We start from the raw sequence: 21,398 nt of genomic DNA on the forward strand, positions 1-21,398 counted from the left end.
CATAGGCCCTGGATCTAGACTGCCTGGGTTTGAATCCTGGCTTCCCTATGGTAGACCTCTCTGTGCTCCAGTTTCCTCATTTATAAATTTGGGATAATAGTACCTATTTTACAGGATTGTTGTGACTCCTAAATGAGCTATTATCTGTATAGTACTTAGTGCTTAGCATATTCTAAGAGCCACATAAGAGTTACCACAATTATTTGTATTATTCTAACTCTTAGAAAAAACTATGATAAATTGTATGTATATCCAGACTTTCTTCTGTGTGTGTGTTTGCCTGTGTGTGTGTGTGTGTGTGTGTGTGTGTGTGTATGTACACATACATACATGTACATCCACATACATTCATGTAGGTAAATAGAGGTGAATTTTTTAAATTAAAATTGGATTATACTATTTGTGTGTATTGTAGCCTTCCTTTTTACTCAACATTATAGATTGCAAACATCTTTCCATGCCATTAAATGAAGTAATGAATGTTTAAAACAAACCTCAGGTGTATTTGGTTTTAACTAGTGTGATACATGGATTTTTTTTGACCAAATATGTGAACATATGGTAAGACAGAGATTTCTTGGCTCTATACGGAGAATCTGGAGTGCTTATAGATATTGAGATAGCTTAATTAAATCATTGAATGGGCATTGCTGTATCTTACCTAAGTGTATTATTATTTTTTTTATTTGGTAAGGAGTGATATTCAGCCTTTTTAAATGTTTGTCTTCAGGGGCGCCTGGGTGGCTCGGTCGGTTAAGCGTCTGACTTCAGCTCAGTTCATGATCTCATGGTCATGGGTTCGAGCCCCGCGTTGGACTCTGTGCTGACAGCTCAGAGCCTGGAACCTGTCTTCGGATTCTGTGTCTCCCTCTCTCTCTGACCCTCCCCTGCTCATGCTGTCTCTATCTCTCAAAAATTAAAAAGAATTTTTTTTAATGAAAAATAAAATAAATGTTTGTCTTCAGAGTCTATATGCCAGAGAGAATCGTATTATTTTTTTTTAAGTTTATTTATTTATTTTGGGAGAGAGAGAAAAAGACTGCAAGCAGGGGAGGGGCAAAGAGAGAGAGGGGGGGAGAGAGAGAATCTCAAACAGGCTTCATGCTGTCAGTGCAGAGCCTTGATGTGGGGCTCAATCTCACAGACCATGAGCTCACGACCTGAGCCAAAATCAAGAGTCGGATGCTTAAGTGATTGAGCCACCCAGGCGCACCAGAGGATGGTAGTTTTGAAGTGTCACCATTGGAAGGACACTTGCCATACAGTTCTTTGTAAGAAAAAAATGATGTATAAAGGTACATTGATTGTTAAGAAACGTATGTATATTTCTTCTTCTGCCCCTTTCTGGCTTTTCAGGAGATGTTTCACAAAGCAGAAGAATTTTTACCCAGAACGACAAATAGCGAGGATGAGATGGACACGTCAGACACCCAGTGGGGCTGGTTTTACTTGGCGGAGTGCGGGAAGTGGCACATGTTTCAGGTACCTCCTTTCCAGAATGTAGCACACGGGCTTCCGATTCACTTAGCATCATGCTGCTGACTCACACAGTAGCAGTGCAGACCTGGAAGGAAATCAAACCTTAGGGAAATCAGATAGCTTCACTAAAAGAAAAATGAGAAATTCTTCTAGTCCTTTTCCTTTTCCTGTCCCCAGGTTTTCTCAATCACGTATTTAGAAGCAGTTTGAGTTCACTGTGTGTACAGAGGGTGAATGTGACTGAGTTGCACGGTCTCAGTATGGCTGAGCAATTCCAAGTTCCATTTGGTGTACAAGGAGGAGAAGAGAGCAGGCCCTTAGTAAGCACCTTGTGTCCGCCAGGTATCATCTTAGATGTTGCAGGCATATTTTCTACGTTAGCCTCACAGCAGCTCTGAAACAGATGTTTAACACTGTCTCATGGTCAAAGACAGCAAAACTCAGAAAGGTTAACAGAATCTGTCCAGAGTCACATACGGCTCGTGAATTTCAACCAGTACCCGAAAGCTTGGTGGTCTTTTCTGACTTAGAAGCCTACCTAAAGAAGATCTAATTTGAGCCAGTTAGGAAGTTGTAATTATTGAAATCATTTGTAGGAATTGTAACGATCTGGAAAGAGGGCTTCTCACCAGTTGCTGGAGTTTCTTTGCTGGAAGTCCTTACACCGTTCTGCACACACTCGCTTAGCTGCGATTCTCCGTGTGTGTGGGAACTAGAATGTGCGCTCAGTCAGTTCCCCTCGTCGCTCCAGTCTCTGTCTCTGTGACCACAGAACCGCCTCTGTGGCCAAGCCATTGATGTGAACAGCTGGTAAATGACACTCTCTGGTTTGTCTTAAAGCCGGATACCAACATTCAGTGTACAGTTAGCAGTGAAGATATCGAAAAAAGCTTCAAAACAAACCCTTGTGGCTCCATTTCTTTTACTACTTCCAAATTCAGCTACAAGATAGACTTTGCAGGTATGTTTTTACCCCTCATAGTTGTGTGTTTTTAGCATATTGATACAGTAAAACCTACAGTTGTGAAGATGAGAATTAGTTGATGTATTTGTGAACAGTGAAGTAAATCTCTTTTGTCATACACAAAAATCTCTCTTTAAAAATTCAAGATTTTAAATCTTCTTGCACAACATTACCTTTTATAAAGGAGTATTTGTATGCTTATAGATACTAACGTATGTAGAGATTGTCGTATCTTTTGAACTTATGTAACTCTTCTCCCCTAAGGAACACGAAACACTTTTTTAGCTGTTGTTTTGTTCATCATCCTATTAGCCTTTTGAAATAGCTGGGGACCTTTTCATTTTAAGGATCCATCTGAGAAGTTAGGTGACAGAGTCATAGGTAGCTGGTGATAGTTTTAAGGCCAAAGTTCACCTGAACAACCCATCTCTTAGTGTCTTTGCCAGAAAACAGTTTCTTTAATGGATGTTGCCTTTTGCCATTTTCTGATTTCATTGGCTCTTTCACAGAGCAGCTAGCTAATCTGGAAATCAGCCCTACTTTGGATTTCATCCATGATCTATAGGCATGGTTTTAAGTATCCCATAAAAAACCGGTTGGATTCAACTCTTTTAGTTTCAAGCTGTTGGTTTTAGCTGTTTGTGGCAAAGAGGCATACAAGACCTAGAAGGGAAAGCTTTTTTTTTTTTTAAGGTTTTTTTTTTAAGTAACCTCTACACCCAACGTGGGGCTCCAACTTACAACTCCAAGGTCAAGAGTCACATGCTCTACTGACTGAGCCAGCATTGTGCTCTGGGAAGGCTTTCTTAACAAAGCATATTTTGGCTGCTACATGGCTCAGTCATCTAGCTGTTCCCTCCCAGTTTCTATGAGTTGTGTCTTTATGACAGGGTTGTGGTGTGGTGTGGTAAGGTGGTGACACCTTAGGAAATTCCCTTGGATGAGCTAAGGCCCAGAAATGGTGAATGGGATTTGTCCAGTAAGAGGTTGATGCAACCAAATCTCTAATGATTATTGTCCCCCCAGAGTTTTTTTTTTTAATTCTCAAGAGTTCAAACCATTATATTCTTCCTCGCAACTAACCATAACTGCTTTTTTATGACATTAGCTAAATAGGCTGCCTTTAAGGGGCCCTGACATTTATCTTTTTGTTGCAGTCTAGACAGAAGGTATCCCTTAGATCTTTCAGACATCTTGTGCACAAGTGCCAATTTGAAGCGATACTAAGACATAGTGATATGCACACACATCAGGCTTCGTGTAGAGGATGAAATTAATCAACACATTTAACTCAGCAAGCCACATGTTTCTGAAAGAATATTTGCTAATTAAAACTATATTTTGGGGAGAGCTTTCTCTCAAACCATGCAGTTTGTTAAAATATCTTTATCAAAGAATAGGAGTCACATTTAATAATTTAATTTCACCAACCCCTCTATATGATGATACTGCATCAAAGGTATAGGCATCAGCATTTCGAATGTACTATTTGCAAAATTAGCTCCAGCTGCTCTGCCATAAGCTGACTAAGGTGCTCTTGGTAAAAATGGTGAAGAGGAAACTCAGAATGAGGTGGTAGAAGACACTGCAGGCTTTGCTCCTTGTGCTGACATCATCTTGCTTTTTCCTGCATAGCGGTGATGCCGGTGTGTGTGCGGAACCTTAGAGAATCCAGAAAGGGCAGGGCATACTTTATATTTTATAGCATTTGCCTGGATGGGCAAAGCTCTTTATTTTGGAATGGAATGATGCCAATTAGATAAGATATACTGACTGGCATCTCAAAGTAAGCCTTTGTACTAAACTTGGTGGGAACGAAGACATGGATCTGGTAACATTGGCACAGCTGAGGCACAGAAGGGAGAAGAAAATGACACCTCCAGTTAGTTATCAGTCTCATCTCACTAGAACCTTTTGAAAAAAGCACGTATTTAGCCTAGTTAGGTTTTCTGTCGTTGGTTTTGGTATATGATTCCGAGAAGACCAAAAATGTACCAATTTTTGAAATTCTGTCAGTTCTTTCAGTTTTATAGTGGTAATTATCTTTTAATCATTCCCAAAAATTTTGGAGCAATCAAAGTACACTTCCCATTTCATAAACCAGCCAGAAGGTTCAGTACTATAATTTTATTCTCTTTCTAGTACTCTTCATTTTCCTAAGTTGGGAACTCTTATACCATAGCATCAGCTTAAGCTAAGTGTGCTCCAGAAAGGTGTGGACCCTGCATACTGAGCGGTCTGAGCCTAGCATCCTGTGTGTGAGCTTAGACCTCACGATGAAGCCGTGCTCCCTGAATAGCACTCCTATGATGTGATAAATACATGGGTGGTAAAGTGTCCTTGATACACTGTGCTCGTCAGCGCCTCCCCAAGTGCCATGGTTCCGGATCACCACGTGCTGTGGCTACACATCTTTGTGACTATGTATAGCACAGTCTGTTCCCACCGCTTAACTAATATCTTTGTCTTTGCCTACAGAAATGAAGCAAATGAATCTCATCACCGGAAAACAGCGCTTAATAAAAAGAGCCCCCTTTTCTATCAGTGCTTTCAGGTATTGTAAAGAGAATAGGGGTGGAAAGAGTGGGCTTTCCTCCTCTTTTTTAGTATTTGATAGAGGAACAAATAGACTGAAAATGTTTGGGTAGGTTATTTAATGATCTTGATGTTGATCTTTTCATGACTGGATTTTGCGTTAGTTGATGAAATACAGTATGATGATTGTCTGCCCTTGTTGCCTTTCCTGTTCTCCTCTTCATTTCCTCTTCTATATACACATTTTTCATTTCTTTAAGATGGTTACAGAACGCCATATGGTCTCTGCTATAAATCCTTAAAATAGCTCGCTGAAGTAGGTTTGAATTAACTTGCAAATACTCTGACAGAGCCATCCAGTGATATGGGCTAGTTATAGCTTCTAGGCAGTTGCCCCCTTTTTCTCTCCCTCCACTTATCCCCACTGGGCAGCTCCCAGGAATGATTCCAAATCTGTAATGACCACAGGAGACCTAAAGAAGGTGCGAGCTCAGTGGGATGGCAGCACAGCCCTCTACTTCTGGGTCTGGGTCGCACATTGTCCTGTTTGCTTTCTCTGGTGGTACACAGCTCTAAAAGAGAGCTGTAGATGCCAGAAGAAAGTAAGTGTTTATTATTCCTGTGAATGAAATTGAAGGGGGAAATCTTTGAGAGTATACCTCCTGCTTTTTGTCATGATCCCTCAAGCAAATATTGCTGTTCAAAGAACATAAAATGAAACAGAAAAGAAAAAAAATAGGAGCATGTGAATTGGAGATACCCCTTTGCTCTTTCTAATGAGATATTTTGAAACAAGGGGTCAAGTAAGGAAAGAAATGCTTTAAGTTTCTATCAGTTTGTTTCTTAAGGCTTTTGGCTCATATTTTTGCATCCTGATTTAAAAGTTATTCAAGTACTTCTATAACAAATGCCCTAGACTAGGACTTCTATGGAATGTGGAGGATATTATTTTCTTACCACCACATCATATCTTTATTCTTTGGCACAAGGAATGTAATAAAGGAATTGCTTAGTGTCCAAGGATATTTAATCTAGGAGAAAAATGGGACATAATAATGGAAAATGTTGTTGTAATTGTACCTTATTACTTCTGGTATACTTTGGTGGGGAGAAGCCACAATACTATGGGGCTGAACACTTTTCTGTCACAGACGATACAAACCAGAACAAAGACAGGAGAGGGAGAGAATTAACCAGAATGGAGGACAATAAGCAAGGTAATAGCAGAGGAGAACAGTTAGGCAGTGTTAGAGTGATGCAGGTAAGTGGGTGCTGATACAGAAATGTTTAATTATTCATGGCAGGAATATATCAAGTGTGTATTACACACAAGGTGAATAGCTCACATTTCCTACCGGCCAGGAAATTACAATTATTTAAGGCTATGCTCTACATAAAAATTTTTTTAAAAAGTCAAAAAATAAAAACCTTTCCCATAGCTAAAATTTACTCCAGGCAAAGTAAAAAAAACAAAAACAAAAAAAGCAACAACTGGGAGAAGTATCATTGCTTATTATTGTAAAGGGCTCATCTCTGTAATATATGAAGTACTCCTAGAAATTTCTGAATAGAAGACCAGCAACTCATTAGAAACATCTGGCCTCACACAGAATCAGAGAAACACAAATTACACCAGACAGTTTTTTACTAGCAGATTGTCATAAATTCAGTTTGATAATGTACCTTTTTGGAGAGGTGGGGAAGTAGGGATTCTCTACATTTCTGGTGGTAATGATGTTAATGAGCATAACCTTCAGAGAGGGCATTTGGGCAGTATCTGTCAGAATCCTAGTATCTGTCAGAATCCTAAAAATTCCATTTCACAGATGTCCTCTTACAGGTACACTAGTAGACAGGTAAAATGGCAGAAGGTCAACTTGTGGTTTTGCAGCATTCTTAACAGTAGCAAAAAGTCAGAGACACACTAAATACCATCAACAAGGGACTTGTTACACAAATTATGGTATGTCCATACCATGGAATTCTCTGCATCTGCAAAATAGATTGCACTCATTCATTCAACCAGTAGGTATTGTGTGTTTACCATGGGCCAGGTTCTGTGGTAGGGACTGGGAATGAGGTTACTCTCCATCTACTGATGCAGAAAGATCTTTAAGAACATATTAAGTTGGGGGAGAAAATGGCTGCAAAACAGTCCCATAAGTTTTATGCTGCCATTTGTATGTGGGGGAATTTGGCTTGTGTGAACCTAAAAAAGTCAGGAAGAATACCCCAAAGACTAAAGAACAAAAACAAAGCTGATTACTTGGAGTTAGGGCAAAGGTTGAAAATTGGACACTTTTCACTGTTTGCTTCTTTATAGGTGTGAATTTTCAAATCATCTGATTGTAGGATCTTTTCAAAAATTAAAATGAGCTTTAGAAATTAAGCTAAAGATAGGCTTGAAATTTATGACTTTTTTCTAGTAACCTTCAGTCCCCAGGGAGGACTAGTATGTCCTTTTCAGCCTTTTGCCATTAAGCCCTCCAACTTACTCTTTTTCTGTGCTCCCATCCAGTGGCTTCAGTGTGGTGGGCAGGTTTTCAAAGCTTCGCTGGCTTCACTGCGTGAATCAACGCAGGCTGTGTATGAGGAAGAGAGGGCAGTAAGCAGAGAATGGCTTAGGTTTGACTTAGAGCTTGAAAGACATTGCATGCATGGCTGAGAGGTTTGGGTTTTATTTGATAGGCAGTATCAATCTTTTAGAGGGTTTTGTTTTGTTTTTAAATAGAGAGTTTCATTTCTTCTTGGAAATTCCTTTCCTTTATCTAAAATCCTCCTTACATTTTAAAGGAATTCTGACAATTAAAAACAACAACAACAACAAAAAAATGACAGCATTAAACAACTGTTTTTGAAATTTTGATGTTATTTAAGATTGGATGTTTTCCACCCAAGTTGTCAATTCTGCACCTAAAAAAGTAGTACCCAGGAGACATGGAGTAAATATTAGAAAGTGAAGAACCTAGAGCTTCATTTCATTGCTTTTGTCACAATGTCCCAAATGTGAAAATTCAGCTTTGGAGAAAAGGTGAAACTAAAGCACTGACAATAATTATTATCAACTTCTAATATTTTGTCTTGTCTTTTGCTGTGTAAAGTTATATCTGTGAAAACGAGGCTATCCCCATGCCCCCACACTGGGAGAATGTGAACAGTGACGTGCCCTATCAGGTAAGAGCAGAGCTGATGAACCCCACTGCGGAAGAGTGGAAAGGGCCCCAGTAAAACTATGCAAACTTCTTTTTCCAGCTTATTCCTTTGCACAATCAAACACATGAGTATAATGAAGTTGCTAGTCTCTTTGGGAAAACAATGGATCGCCACAGAATTAAAAGAATTCAGAGAATTCAAAATCTGGACTTGTGGGAGTTCTTCTGCAGGTGAGACGGTGTCCAATCTGAACCCTCTCTTTGGCCTCTAAGACCTTCGTAGTCTTAGAGATAGCGAAGCTCAGATGTCTAACCGGACTGCCCCTCAGGTGTCGCACCAACTGTGGAGTTGTGCTGTGTTTTTCTCTTGGCGGTATCTCGACCCTGTCTGTCAGCGCTCCTCAGCACTCTCGGGGAGTGACACAGAGCTGCCCTGGAGGTGAAGGTCAAGTTCTCTTCCAGCCCTGTGAGCCCACCTCGGAGGGCAAAGACCCTCTCTGCTTTGCAGGTGCAGAGCTGTGCATCCTGGCTGAAATCTGCATTAGAAGGGAATGTAGGGAGCTCGTTAGTTTTGTTGACATTACTTTGGTGATGCAGACCTGTATGTGGAATTGGAAGTCACTGGAAACATTGTTGAACTCATTTATTTATTTTTTACTTATTTATTTTTATTTTTTAGAGAGAGGGAGGGCACGTGTGCCAATGAGAGAGGGGCTGAGGGCAGCGGAGAGACAATCCCAAGCAGGTTCCACACCCAGCCTACAGCCTGACTCGGGGCTTGATCCCACCATCATTAGATGATGACCTGAGCCCAAATCAAAATTTAGTTGCTTAACCGCCTGAGCCACCCAGGCACCCCAACATTGTTGAATTTTTTAAAAAAGCAATCACACTATCTTGTCTCTAGTCATTTGATTATTTTGTTTTGAAGGACATTGTTGACTATACTTTCAAATGTCCTGCTAGGTCTAAAGTTTAGGTAGTAGATTTAAAATCTCAGTTGACTACTTAATTTAGGGTGTAAATGAGCCATTGGATTGCTCAGTATACACTTAAGCTAAAAATAAAGCCCATTACTGAAAAATAAGGGCTTTCAGCTTGTATTCTTTATAGTCTTGAGTCTTTGGACCAAGCCAACTTTATTTCTGACAGTAATGAATTTAACTGAGTGTAGAAGGTTTTATTATGTCTTGTTGAGATGAAATTTCTTTTGTTGAGGAAGATAGAGGCCTCTCTCCCCTTTATTTTTATTCTCTCAGTGAATATAGTAAGTTTTTCTTAAATGGTCTGATGAAAACTTAATTCATTATTCATAATCAAGCCTCTGAAATGGAGTTCAGTTATAACTGAACTCATAATTTGAGTTGTCTCCACTCAATCTTAGTGGTAAAAATGTACCAGTGAATCCCCATGTTTAAACATTGTATATACTAAGAATTTCACTGGAAATAGTATCACTCTGCCTATGCCTCTCATGATTTTATGGAATGTGAGCCTATAGAAATCTGTGAAGGTGAATGAAACTGTCACCTGCTATGACATTAGAAAATACTGGGTCTCATTGTAAGGACAATCTGTTATTTTGACATCTCCATTAAGAACTAAAATCCTAGTCAATCTCATTGTCATGTAACCTATGACTGATTGTGTAGGCAGTGAGGCCCACACAAGTCCATCAGGCATCCATTTCCATGTCGCCCAGTCCTTTTTCCTTTTCTTTTCTTTTTTTTAAAATTTTCCTCCTTTCTTCTAACAAATATGTCAGAGCACTTACTTTATGACGTGCACTTTCTGAGGCACACGTGGGACATAGCAGTGTACAGGACCATAACTTAGACAAGGAGCCAGGCAATTGCACCATAAAATGAACATGAAAATGAAGATGAGTAGTTAGAGAAGAAGGTAGAAAGGTAGTCAGGAGGTTGAGCATGGACGAGTTTGTAGTAGAGCCATTGGAATGGTTGTGTGATTTTCTTCAGTAGTGAAGAGCTTAGCATAGTTTGAGTCCTGTAATATTCCCTGAAGGTTTAGCTGCAGCCCAAGAGGTCCTAGGGCTCAATATGAGCCTTTCCTGAACCCTAAGGTCATAGTATGTGAGGCTGCACATTTCATGGGTGCCTTATTAGTTGGCACTAGAATAAATTATGCTGTGGGAATGCAAAGCTTTGCCCACCCCCTCCCACTCTGCCTTCAACTGGTCTATATGCCACGTCCAATCCGGTGACTGAGCAGATTTTCAATGCCCACACTAAGAGAGACTCAAGTGAATTTTCAAATCAGAAATTATTTTGATGTTTGTCAGAGAAATAGTAATGAGTGATTATCCTGATTTTGGAGTGGATTCTAGGCATTACTGATGGTGAAGCTTGACCTTAGGAAGATGTACACTAAACAAATATTTACTTGGGGAAAAAGAGTACAAATTCACTAGTGCTCAGCAAACTAAGAGGACTGTCATAGTGGTAGATGGCTGAGCCCCTTAGACAGTGTAACTTGATTTCTGCAAAATGGTTGACAGAAGTTCTTATGCTGGAGGCAAGATAGAGAAATGTATTCCAGTGGTAGTTCAAAGAGAAAAACTAATACCCAATTAAAAGTCTTGGGCAGAGAGTAACTTGAGTGGCATGCATGCTTTCTTCTTGAGACCTTCAACATTTCAGTCGATAATTTGGATAGAAATGTAGAAGGCTTGCGAAAGCTTTAAAACTAGAAAGGGTAGCTTATTGTGTAAATGAATTGCAAGTAGAAAGACCTTGGAAAATTGAAGCAGTCAAAACAAATTATCTTTTTTTAAAAAAAAAAAAAGATTTTTTTTCCTTGCTTAGAACAGCAACAAATGTGCATCATAAAAAAAGGGAAAAAAAGGCAGTACCTAAAGGTCTAAAAAAGAAAGTCAGCAAATCTGTTCATAGCAAAAACATGCTGGATTTTTCTGAAGTGAGTATTTGTTTCATGCATATCCTTCTAACATCATGCTTCATGATCTGAAACACCATCACCAGTAGATCAAAGCATATACACTGAAAATTTTTTTTAGATTTTATTTATTTATTTTGAGAGAGACAGAGACAGCAAGAGGGGGAGGGGCAGAGAGAGAGGGAAAGAGAGTGTAGAGCCTGATGCAGGGCTTGAACTCATGAAACCACGAGATCATGACCTGAGCTGAAATCAAGAGTCAGACACTTAACCGACTGAGCCACCCAGATGCCCTTGAAGTTTTGATACTATATTGCCAAATGACTCTTGAGAAAGACCATTTCCATTTCTCTCATTTTCAAAAGTTTATTTAATGTGAGAGAAAGAGATGGAGAGAGAACAAGTGGGGGAAGGGCAGAGAGACTCCCAAGCAGTCTCTGCGCCATGTGAGTCTCCAACTCACTGTGAGATCACGACCTCAGCCGAAATCAAAAGTTGGACGCTCAGCCAACTGAGCCATCAGGCGCCCCACCATTCCTCTCATTTAAATGCAAGTATCTTTCCCCCACGTAGTCACTAAGCTGCATGTTGTTTATCAATTATGTATTTTTTCAAATTACTATATCAAGATTAAGTTTAATCAAAATGAATCTACTACATTAGGTTTATAAATGAGTTGTACAAATATAGCAAGCCAAAAAGAGATCCGGTTTGAGAAAGTCTTGGGGTTTCTGAGTACAGAATTATGGTTTTATTGTTGTTTTTTTTAAAAAAAATTTAATGTTTTATTTATTTCTGAGAGAGAGACAGCATGAGCAGGGGAGGGTCGGAGAAAGGGGGAGACACAGAATCTGAAGCAAGCTACAGGCTCTGATCTGTCAGCACAGAACCCGACGCGGGGCTCGAACCAACGAACCGTGAGATCATGACCTGAGCTGAAGTCGGACGCTTAACCGACTGAGCTACCCAGGCGCCCCCAGAATTGTTTTGAGTGACTACAAATTCATGCCACTGCTCCAAAATGAATGCAGTGGTGTGGCAGTAGAGCCAGTGCTGGCTGATGGTATCTGGAGTCTTTTTCTATTTCTTACCAACATTTATAAATTAGAAGGTATCCAGCAGATTCTTGTCAACTAAAGGCTGTCCAGGATAGAACAAGGTGTGGAAGCCATACTCTGAGAATGGGAATGGATGGGATGGATCTTTAACCTTGAGTAGAAAGCCTAAGTCAGTGGTTATGTTGTGGATAATCGCAGAGTTGTGTGTAAGAGTGACTGGAATTGTTCTGTGCTTGGGAGAGAATTATTGGAACCAATCAGTGAACATTAACAAGAAGGCAGATTCTGGTTCAGTGTTGGGGGCACGTACTTCCTAACCATTCTAGCTGATCACAGAGAGTTGTGCTGTCTTGCAAAGCGTGTACCGGAATGAATTGAGGCAGATGTTAATTAGCGATTTATCAGAGATATAATGAGTGGAGGGGATTTTTTTAATGAAATATTTAAAAAATGGAAATGCTACAGTTAGTTCATGGACACCCTTGTACCTTCCAGTGAGATTTTAACATTTTGATACTTGTTACATCTTTTAATATTTTCTTCATCTTTGTATATGTGTTTTTTCATTTTTTAATGTATTTTAAAAATTTATTTGTATTAATGAAGTTTAGTTGACACACAGTGTTGTATTAGTTTCAGGTGTCCAACATAGTGATTCAACAATTCTACACATGACTCGCTCAATGCGCATATGCCCCATCGGTCACCATAGTGTTATCACAGGATTATTGACTATACTCCCTGTGCTGTGCATTTGATCTCCCTGACTTTTTAGTTCTATATTTATTTGTTCTTATTTGTTTATTTTTATTTGAGTATAGTTGATGTATATATAGTGTTACAATAGTTTCAGGTGTACAGCATGGCGATTCAACGTCTCTATGCCTAATGCTCTGCCCACCACAAGTGTAGCTATCATCTGTTGCCACTTGAGGCTGTTACAATATCATTGGCCATATTCACTATCCTGTGTCTTTTATTCCCGTGACTTATTCATTCCATGACTGGAAGCCTGTATCGCCGTCTCCTGTTCACCCATTTTACCCAGCCCCCACTAACCTCCTGCCCTCTGGCAAGCATCAGTTTGTTCTCTGTATTTATAGGTCTGATTGTGCTTTTTGTTTGTTTATTTCTTTGTTTTTCTTAGATTCCACACATGAGTGAGATCATATTTGTCTTTCTCAGTCTGACTTATTTCACTTAGCATAATACCCTCTAGGTCCATCCATGTTGTTGCAAATGGCAAGATCTGATTCTTTTTCATGGCTATTTAATATTACGCTGTGTGTGTGTGTGTGTGTGTGTGTGTGTGTGTGTGTGTGTGTGTATACACCACATCTTCTTTATCCATTTGTCTATCAATGGACACTTGGGCTGCTTCCATATCTTAGTTATTGTAAATAATGCTGCAACAAATATAAGAGTGTCATATTTGGGCTTTTTTAAAGATACGAAGCATTACAGATACAGTGATGGATAAACACCCATCCCCATCCTGTTCTGCTTTCCTCCTGAGGCTGGTGTTCTGCCTTCTCGTCTATGTTTTTATATTTTTTACTACCTATATGTGTTTGTATACAATATACAATATTGAGTCATATATCTCTTTCTGCAGCATTCTTTTTATGTTCAACATTATTTTTCAACAAGAGTTGCCTATGTTAGTACATGTAGATCTGGTTTGTTTTAATTTGAATGTATGTATATATAATTATTCATTTTTCTATGAAAGAGCTTTAGGCTGTTTTTAGTTTGTTTTTTTACTGTTACAGTCAGTCTTTCATTGCATATGTTTTTATGTGTTGGAAGAGATTTGTCCACTGGGAAGCGTGTTGAACTGGATTGGTTAATATTCCTTCCAGCCCTATGATTCAAAATTCAGTTCAATCCAACCAGCATTTTCTAGTCTCTGGAGATAAAAAGATTAAGGCATGGTCCCTCCTCAAGGGATGCAATGTGTAAAGACTCTCTGAAGTTTATATTATTTAGTTGTTTATTGTGTCATTTTTAGGCATCTGTAAAGCGTGGCTGGCTTAGGCATTCTGTTAGCTTGACTATGATGGGGCATCATCTGGGATATCTATAGTTTTGGTATAATTTTCAACCTTAAGTCTCAGTTTTAACTAATAATTTTTGGTAAGATGATTATGTGTCCAAGGGCATTCAGGATTATTTCTTTTCCAGAGCTGCTTTGTCCACCTTTGATTTATGTTAAAGAAGTGTTTTCTGTTTTGCCCTTTTTCATTGAACTTGGCTCTTCTGAAAACTAATAAATGCCACTTATGGTCTCTCTGTGTGTCTTATGCCTATGTGTATTGTGTTCTTAGGAAAAAGGCTCAGCTCAAGAAGAAACGAGGCGTGCCTCAGATTAATGAACAGATGCTCTTCCATGGGACCAGCAGTGAATTTGTGGAAGCCATTTGCATTCATAACTTCGATTGGAGAATAAATGGTATACATGGTGCTGTCTTTGGGAAAGGTAATTATCAGAATTCCAAGCCCAGTTTGAGTCCTAGGAGTGAATCTTGTCCCTTTAGAGATAACTGATTGTTTTATAATTCAGGAGTTTGATAGTCATTAAGTTAGAAGATAAACTGTACTAGGTTCCTGGCACACCCTCAAAGTTTCTGAGCCACAGAAAAGCCACTTCCTGCATGTACAAGGTGGAAGTAAGACTTTGACACTTCTACCGGGTTAAGTAGCTCCCCAGTCCCAGTCATTCAGACGGGACAGCATGTCTGTATTGGCTGATTTTTGCATTACATTTAATTTCCATGTATAAATCCTATACAGGTATGCCTGCATACCAAACTGTTTTATGTCAGATTTATAAAGAACTATAAAATAAATTGATCACATTGTGCCCAGGTTTAGGTACTAGTATGTTTTTGTTCATTTTGTTTTTTAGAAAATGATAGGTAAGGATATTAACGAGCAATAAGGAGTAATGGGGGAATTCCTCACCTTTTTTTCTAATGTCATCAATTTATACCTACTACTCAAGCAAATTAAGGTGAGAGATGAGGAGAAAAGGTAGGGGTGAATGTTTATTTTTCCGGTCCTTACTTTGTACCTTATCTCCAGTTAGAGAGCTGGCTACCACTTAGGATCAAGATATGCTACATTTTTAAAGAATAAATTAATTTTTAAAGTAGCTACTGAAAAGGGCATCCCATTGATCTCACTGTAAGAGGATTAGAAAAATGTTACCGTGAATCCTCAGCACTGGGTAATCTGAGACTTTGTGATTCGTTTCCCAAATATTTTAGAGTAAATATTCCCTTCATGATGTCAGTCTCCTAGGCCTACTGTTTCAGAAGATTTGATGCTTCATTGACTTTTTAGGCAATGAACCTGTGTGAAATTGTACTTCCAGAGTGTCTAGATGTGAATAGTGTTGCACTCTTCAGAGATCTTTTTGTGGTTGTGGGGTGGTTATTATCTTCAGAAATATTGATTTGTTACTCTGTATCCTAGAAATGTAGTTTCTTGGATTTTGAAATAATCTCCATAGACCAGTAGTTCCCACTGTGCTCTTCAGAGCTCTCTGGATGCTGGGTAAGGGCAGCGGGCTAAGGAAAGCAGTGGAGGAAAATAGAAATGGAAGGGAGATTCAGGCAAAGAAAACTCAGGTCTTGCCTTACTTTTAGTCACAGAAACAGTCTGTATCTGTCTTACATACTGGATCTCTCTAGAAGCTTTCTTTTGAAAATAGAAATCAGATAGCTAAGTTTTGGTGGAAGTGGGAGAATGGTCTGTGTAACATAGCTATTTGTGGGGCCGTCCACAGCCACTGGAATAGAAAGTCCATGTGGCTTTCTGTTCTTTCCTTAAAGATCCACAGGTGAGGACATTGCACATCTCCTTTTGTTACACGATTTGTGTGTCTGTTCCCCTAACAATTAGAGTGTTTTGCTTGTGTTTCCTAGATCCTTCATAGTAATCTTGGCTTCTTCTGGTCCTTTTTGTTTAAGGAACCTATTTTGCTAGAGATGCTGCCTACTCCAGTCGCTTCTGCAAAGATGACATAAAGCACGGAAACACATTCCAAATTCATGGCGTCAGCCTGCAACAGCGGCATCTGTTCAGAACGTATAAATCTATGTTTCTTGCTCGAGTGCTAATTGGGGATTACATAAATGGAGACTCCAAATACATGCGACCTCCTTCCAAAGATGGGAGCTATGTGAATTTATACGACAGCTGTGTGGATGATACCTGGAACCCAAAGATCTTTGTGGTGTTTGACGCCAACCAGATATATCCTGAGTACTTAATAGACTTCTGTTGATTTCACTTCACAATCTCAGTGGGCGAGGACGTTCTAGTCTGTTTTTGCAGGAAGATTTGCTCTCTTGTCTAGCCACTAAATGTTCACTATCTGATACTTTTGAAACAGATATGGAAAAAAGTGGCATCCATATAAAAAGACACACTGACTTAAAGGTTGGTTTTCTGTTGTTCTGTTTTTGTTCGTTGCTCGTAGTTTTGTCTGTTAAAGACTGATAACCGTTGCCATTTTAACACAGAGGTGAAGATAGCACCCAAAACTGAATCAGCTGGATCTCAATTAACATGATCATTCAGAGTCTGTAAAGTTTATGTGTGTGTTCTATTTATTCATATATATGTTCAAAAAAATAAAAAAAAAAAAAGACATAACTGTGTCCCTTCAGAGGAATTGATCCTTTGTAAATTGAATTCTGAGAGTATTATCCACCAGTCAATATGTTGCCTTTGTTGGTCTTCTGAAGTGGGAATTTTAATTTTTTTTAATGTGTATTTATTCTTTGAGAGAGAGGCAGACAGAGCATAAGCAGGGGAGGGGCAGATAGAGGGAGACCCAGAATCTGAAGCAGGCTGCAGGCTCTGGGCTGTCAGCACAGAGCCCTACACAGAGCTTAAACTCATGAACCACAAGATCATGACCTGAGCTGAAGTCATACGTTTAACCGACTGAGCCACCCAGGCGCCCCATGAAGTAGGAATTTTAAACCCTGAAGCAGTCTGAGTACCTTGGGAGAAATCAGAAATAGAAATGTTATTTACGGTGCTTCCAGACCAGCCAAAGGGAGAAAGTCAAGGTAGAGTCTCCTGCCTCTGATTATGTCTGGAGAGCAGGCTGCAGTCTCAGACCACTCAGGTCATTCTCTTGTCCCCTACATTGACATTGACAAATGTTACAGAGGGCAGTTAGCCCACAGTTCATCCACCAAGGCTCTTGAATTCTCAAGACTTGCTGCACACTGTTTATTGCACCTTCAAAGTGAAACCCCTTTGTTTTGGGGTCACTGCAATAATTGATTGTAAGATTTCTTAGCTGCTCCCTACCACACACAGCTATTCAGCGATGATTCATGATATTCACATTTTAAAGTTGTGTCTCCCCATCTTGAGTCCTTGCACAAGGCATGGGGTACTTGGAACAAATCTGGTGGAGTCTTTTGAGTAGCAAAATGACAATCTGCGAACTCTTGAACAGTAGCTACAGTTCATAATCATGCCTAATGCAAGTTTGTGTATCTGTTTCATCTGTTTTGCTATTATTCTATTATGAAGAAGAATAGGTAATGTTGGAACAGCTTCCTACCCCTATAGATACTCTGGCAGAGACTAGACAACCCCTTGGCAGAAATGTCATATGAGAGTTCAGGTATCAGAGGGGAGAATTGGCCATATAATTGCTGATTGTCCATGGTTCTACCTGAAGAAAAGAACACTTATATCAAGCCTAGCCAGAAAATGGTTTCCTAACTCAGTCAAATAGTGAATTCTCTCTCTCCATTACCTCATTCAGTTTTGACCTAGAGGTTGTGAACATAATTTAACTTCTCAGGAAAAAGCCAGTAAATGTCCATGCCTGTGTGGCTCGTTTCAATCATTTGAATTGGGAAGGCATCTAGAAGTAATAAAAATAAAGAGAATGGAGCAAGATTAGGCCTGGTAATTCTTCAACTGCCGTAAACCCTAGATTTTTATTGTAGCCCAAAGTACATGTAACTGTGCAATTGAAAGTAGGTAGTACACAGGAAACCGTTATGTACAGCACTCTGACACCACGCAGGAACAAAGATTTCCTGACCCAGCTGTACACACTAGCAGCCACCTCCATGAAATGCTGCAGATATTTAGGAAGAGCCCATTTTAGAAACACGCAGAGGTTATCATGGAAATAATTGGAGGAAAATCCCTAGGCAACGTTGTGAGAGGCTCTAGACTCTATCAACAAAAAACAACTAGAGATAATCAGGATTTTGATCTTGAAAATCTTTTTGTTCTAGGTATTTGTTATTCACACACACAAAATGCTACAGTATCGCCCACTTCAACATGGATGTCTTCTTTTCAATTTAACACGATTGCTCTTCCCATCACTCGAAAGGAACAAGTGTTGTAGCATTTGGGTGTTCTTCTTGTAGATGTGCAGATCTTATCTCGAGGTGTGACTGAGCCCTGGCTTGAGGTCTGCAAGGCAGTCTCTCTGAACTCTGAACTTCCCTTGCTGGCTCACATGTTGCAAGTAGAGGGCACCACAGTAGACTTCGCAAGGAAGAATTCTTCTCTTCTTGTCTGACTATGTAGTTCAACTCTCCTTTTATAAGAACTGATTTTGATCATTTTTTTCAGTGTGATAGTGTAGCATTAATTGATGTTAAAATTCTGTTTGTTTTGGTCAATAGATTGGGTTGAGAAATCGTCATTAGTGTGAAAAACAGACGGGACACAGCCAGCTGCCACCTTTTCCTCTTGCTCTCACGTAGTGTGTGTGGGGAGAGTAAAGAGAACCTGTTCCAGATTCGTGAATAAATGATTTTTTAAATTCTATGTTGAATAAATTCCAGCTGATAGTGACTTTTCTTTTTCACTTTGGTGACATTAGTCTCAGGGTAAAAAAAAAATGTGTTCATGAGAAACAGTGTCATAAATCTTGCAGTTATGAATAAGCAGTTTTTTTTTTATTATTAGTGCAACTTTCGTTTCTAGACTGTTACGGTGATGATAAAGCATTTGGAGCCATTTTTGTTATGTGAATATGTTGTTTTTACATGTGGTGATTAAAGCTTTCCGTAGCAGGCTCGGTTGTCTATGTATGCCATATATTTGTTTCTGTGATTTCTGCGTCTCATCTCCACTTTGCATCGTTTAAGTCTACATTTGTAGCTCAAACTTGATGGGCCCTCAGGAAGTTTGTTATCACTAACTCTTATGTAACCCACTTACCGATGGGGGAAGTCTCTTGTTCTTGGTTTAAGTCATTGTTAGTAATAGCTAATCAAATAATCTGGGAAAATAATTTACTCTACTATTGGGAATTCCAAAAGCGATCAGGGCCAAGTGCCTACAGTCAGAGCCTTTTACTCTCAGTGTGCTCCCCTGCCTCAGAACAGCCATTCTGGAGGGTGTGTCTATATTCACCTGAGGCCCATGTCTCCTGTAGCTCATCTAGCCTCCAGCCACTCCTGGTATGCCCACAGTAAGTTTTGAAACAAGGTGGACATTTCATCTAATCTTCAAGCTTTTTTTGGCAAAAAAAAAAAAGAAAGAAAAAGAAAGGAAGGAAGGAAGAAAAGACAGAAAAAAGAAAAGAAAAAGGAGCGGGAGCTGTCCAAAGCTGTCTTAATTTTAAAGGTGAGAGAAATGAGAGACGGAATGATCAGGGCTACCTGTGCAAACAAAGCAGGTTTCCTGTTCGCTACAATCATGTCACAGTCTGTGCAAATGTTGGCCTGTTGTTAAGGCTCAGTGTGATAAATATGCAGCTTTGATGATGTAAAAATGTGACATCTTGCCAAGTTTTGTTCCTAGGCCATCTGGGATTTGAGGTCCCCTCCCAGGTCACCAGGAGCAGCACTGGGAACAGACTGTCAACGGCCCTGGTTGCATTGTGGCCTCACGTCCATTCTCCTTGGGGAAGGATATTCTGTTTGCTTTTAAATAAACTTTGTATTTTGTTTAAAACCCAGGGAGAATCTATTTCTAGGTGAAATTACACATTCTGTACTTATAAAGAGGAAAAATAAAAGGGAATGGAAAATAGCCAGGAAAGGAAAAGCAGACAAAGCCTTGTCCAATATTAGTTTTCATTAGAAACTTGAGCAAAAGGGTTTTACTTATTTTTACCCCATTGCACTATATGCAGGAAGAGGTTTGGTGAAATGAGCCCGACCTGCCTCATTTCCTAAGAATAATTTTATGACGTCACTTGAGGTGACACTGGTGGAAGAAATGAACATTTCCAAGAACCACGAAGCGCACCAATAATTGGGGGCTGCCTGGGTTTTGTGAGTCATATGTAAGGACAAGTGAGTCCTACATATCCAGGAAGATATTCTGATCAGGAAGATATCCATTCAGCTTTACATTTTTTGCAGAGCGGTTCCCTTCTCACATTCCAGAGACCGCAGGCTGGAAGGTGGTGGAGAGCGTATACAGTCTCTCTCTTTCCTCTGCCTCTGCCCGCTTCCCATGCTGTGCCTGACCCATCCCAGGTAAAAAGGTATCTTGGTTATCCAAACGCTGAGACAGAAAATTCCCTGCTGTTACTGATTTAAGTCTCCTGCTATCAAATTACGTAATCCATTTTCTCAGCTCTAATTGCTTGCCTTTCATTCTTCAGCACTGCAGGCTGAGAACTTGGCTTTTATTTGAACTTTCTCACTGTATGGTGGTGTAGCTAGGAATTTAACATTGGTCTTACTCATTTTTAAGTGGCTTCTCATGAGGTGAAAACACAGGGTAATGCCAGGGACATTTGTGTTTCCTGCAGTTTTTTAGCCTTGCTGTATCCTCTACCAAGAGGTTATACAGGAAACTGATTCTGACAGACTCGGTTTATGCTGACTTCACTGTGGCAAGCCAGCTTGGGAGAATCACAATCCAGGATTTCATTCAGGTCAGTTTTGCAATATTAATTATAAATCTAGATTGTACTTCTTGTGTTTCCTTGTTCCTTTAAAAAAAAAAAAAAACCACCTTTTCCTGTAGGGCTCATTATGCTTTAATGTCTCCTGGATACCAGGTGGAAGCCACAGGCATTGTAGGTTCACGTTTGATTAACATTCTTAGAGGATCAGTGTTCAAGCCCAGCTCCTCCTCCTTATTCCTTTAAGAAGGAGATCAAGCACCATCTTGGGAATTGCTGATCGGAGTTTTATTTCTAGCTTTGATGTTTCACTCAGCTTGACCTTGGATAAATCAGCAGAGGGGAAGTTTCACTTTTCAGAAGGTGAAGTTTAGAAGGACTCTTGTTAAAAGTAAAAGGCCTGACAGAACATGGCTAGATTTCTCTTGGCA

The 21,398-nt window shown here is 39.6% G+C and overlaps 1 protein-coding gene across 7 annotated transcripts in view; it reads left to right on the plus strand.

The window, feature by feature from the left end:
- The window catches only part of PARP11 (poly(ADP-ribose) polymerase family member 11), a 51,415-nt gene extending 32,236 nt beyond the window's left edge, over window positions 1-19,179 (plus strand). For 6 of the 7 annotated variants that reach the window (XM_077759174.1, XM_077759176.1, XM_077759177.1 and 3 more), the window contains 7 exons: window positions 1,357-1,482; window positions 2,320-2,440; window positions 4,922-4,997; window positions 8,080-8,152; window positions 8,231-8,361; window positions 14,432-14,583; window positions 16,079-19,179. In XM_077759174.1, the coding sequence (XP_077615300.1) occupies window positions 1,360-1,482; window positions 2,320-2,440; window positions 4,922-4,997; window positions 8,080-8,152; window positions 8,231-8,361; window positions 14,432-14,583; window positions 16,079-16,395 (993 nt within the window). In that variant the 5' untranslated portion in view covers window positions 1,357-1,359 and the 3' untranslated portion in view covers window positions 16,396-19,179. Of the gene's footprint in view, window positions 1-1,356; window positions 1,483-2,319; window positions 2,441-4,921; window positions 4,998-8,079; window positions 8,153-8,230; window positions 8,362-14,431; window positions 14,584-16,078 lie in introns of those variants that run through there. The other variant, XM_077759179.1, reaches the window with a different exon arrangement.
- The last annotated feature ends 2,219 nt before the right edge of the window (window positions 19,180-21,398 follow it).

Source organism: Crocuta crocuta, unplaced genomic scaffold, assembly GCF_008692635.1.
Source record: "Crocuta crocuta isolate KB4526 unplaced genomic scaffold, BGI_CrCroc_1.0 scaffold72, whole genome shotgun sequence".
Lineage (NCBI taxonomy): Eukaryota > Metazoa > Chordata > Mammalia > Carnivora > Hyaenidae > Crocuta > Crocuta crocuta.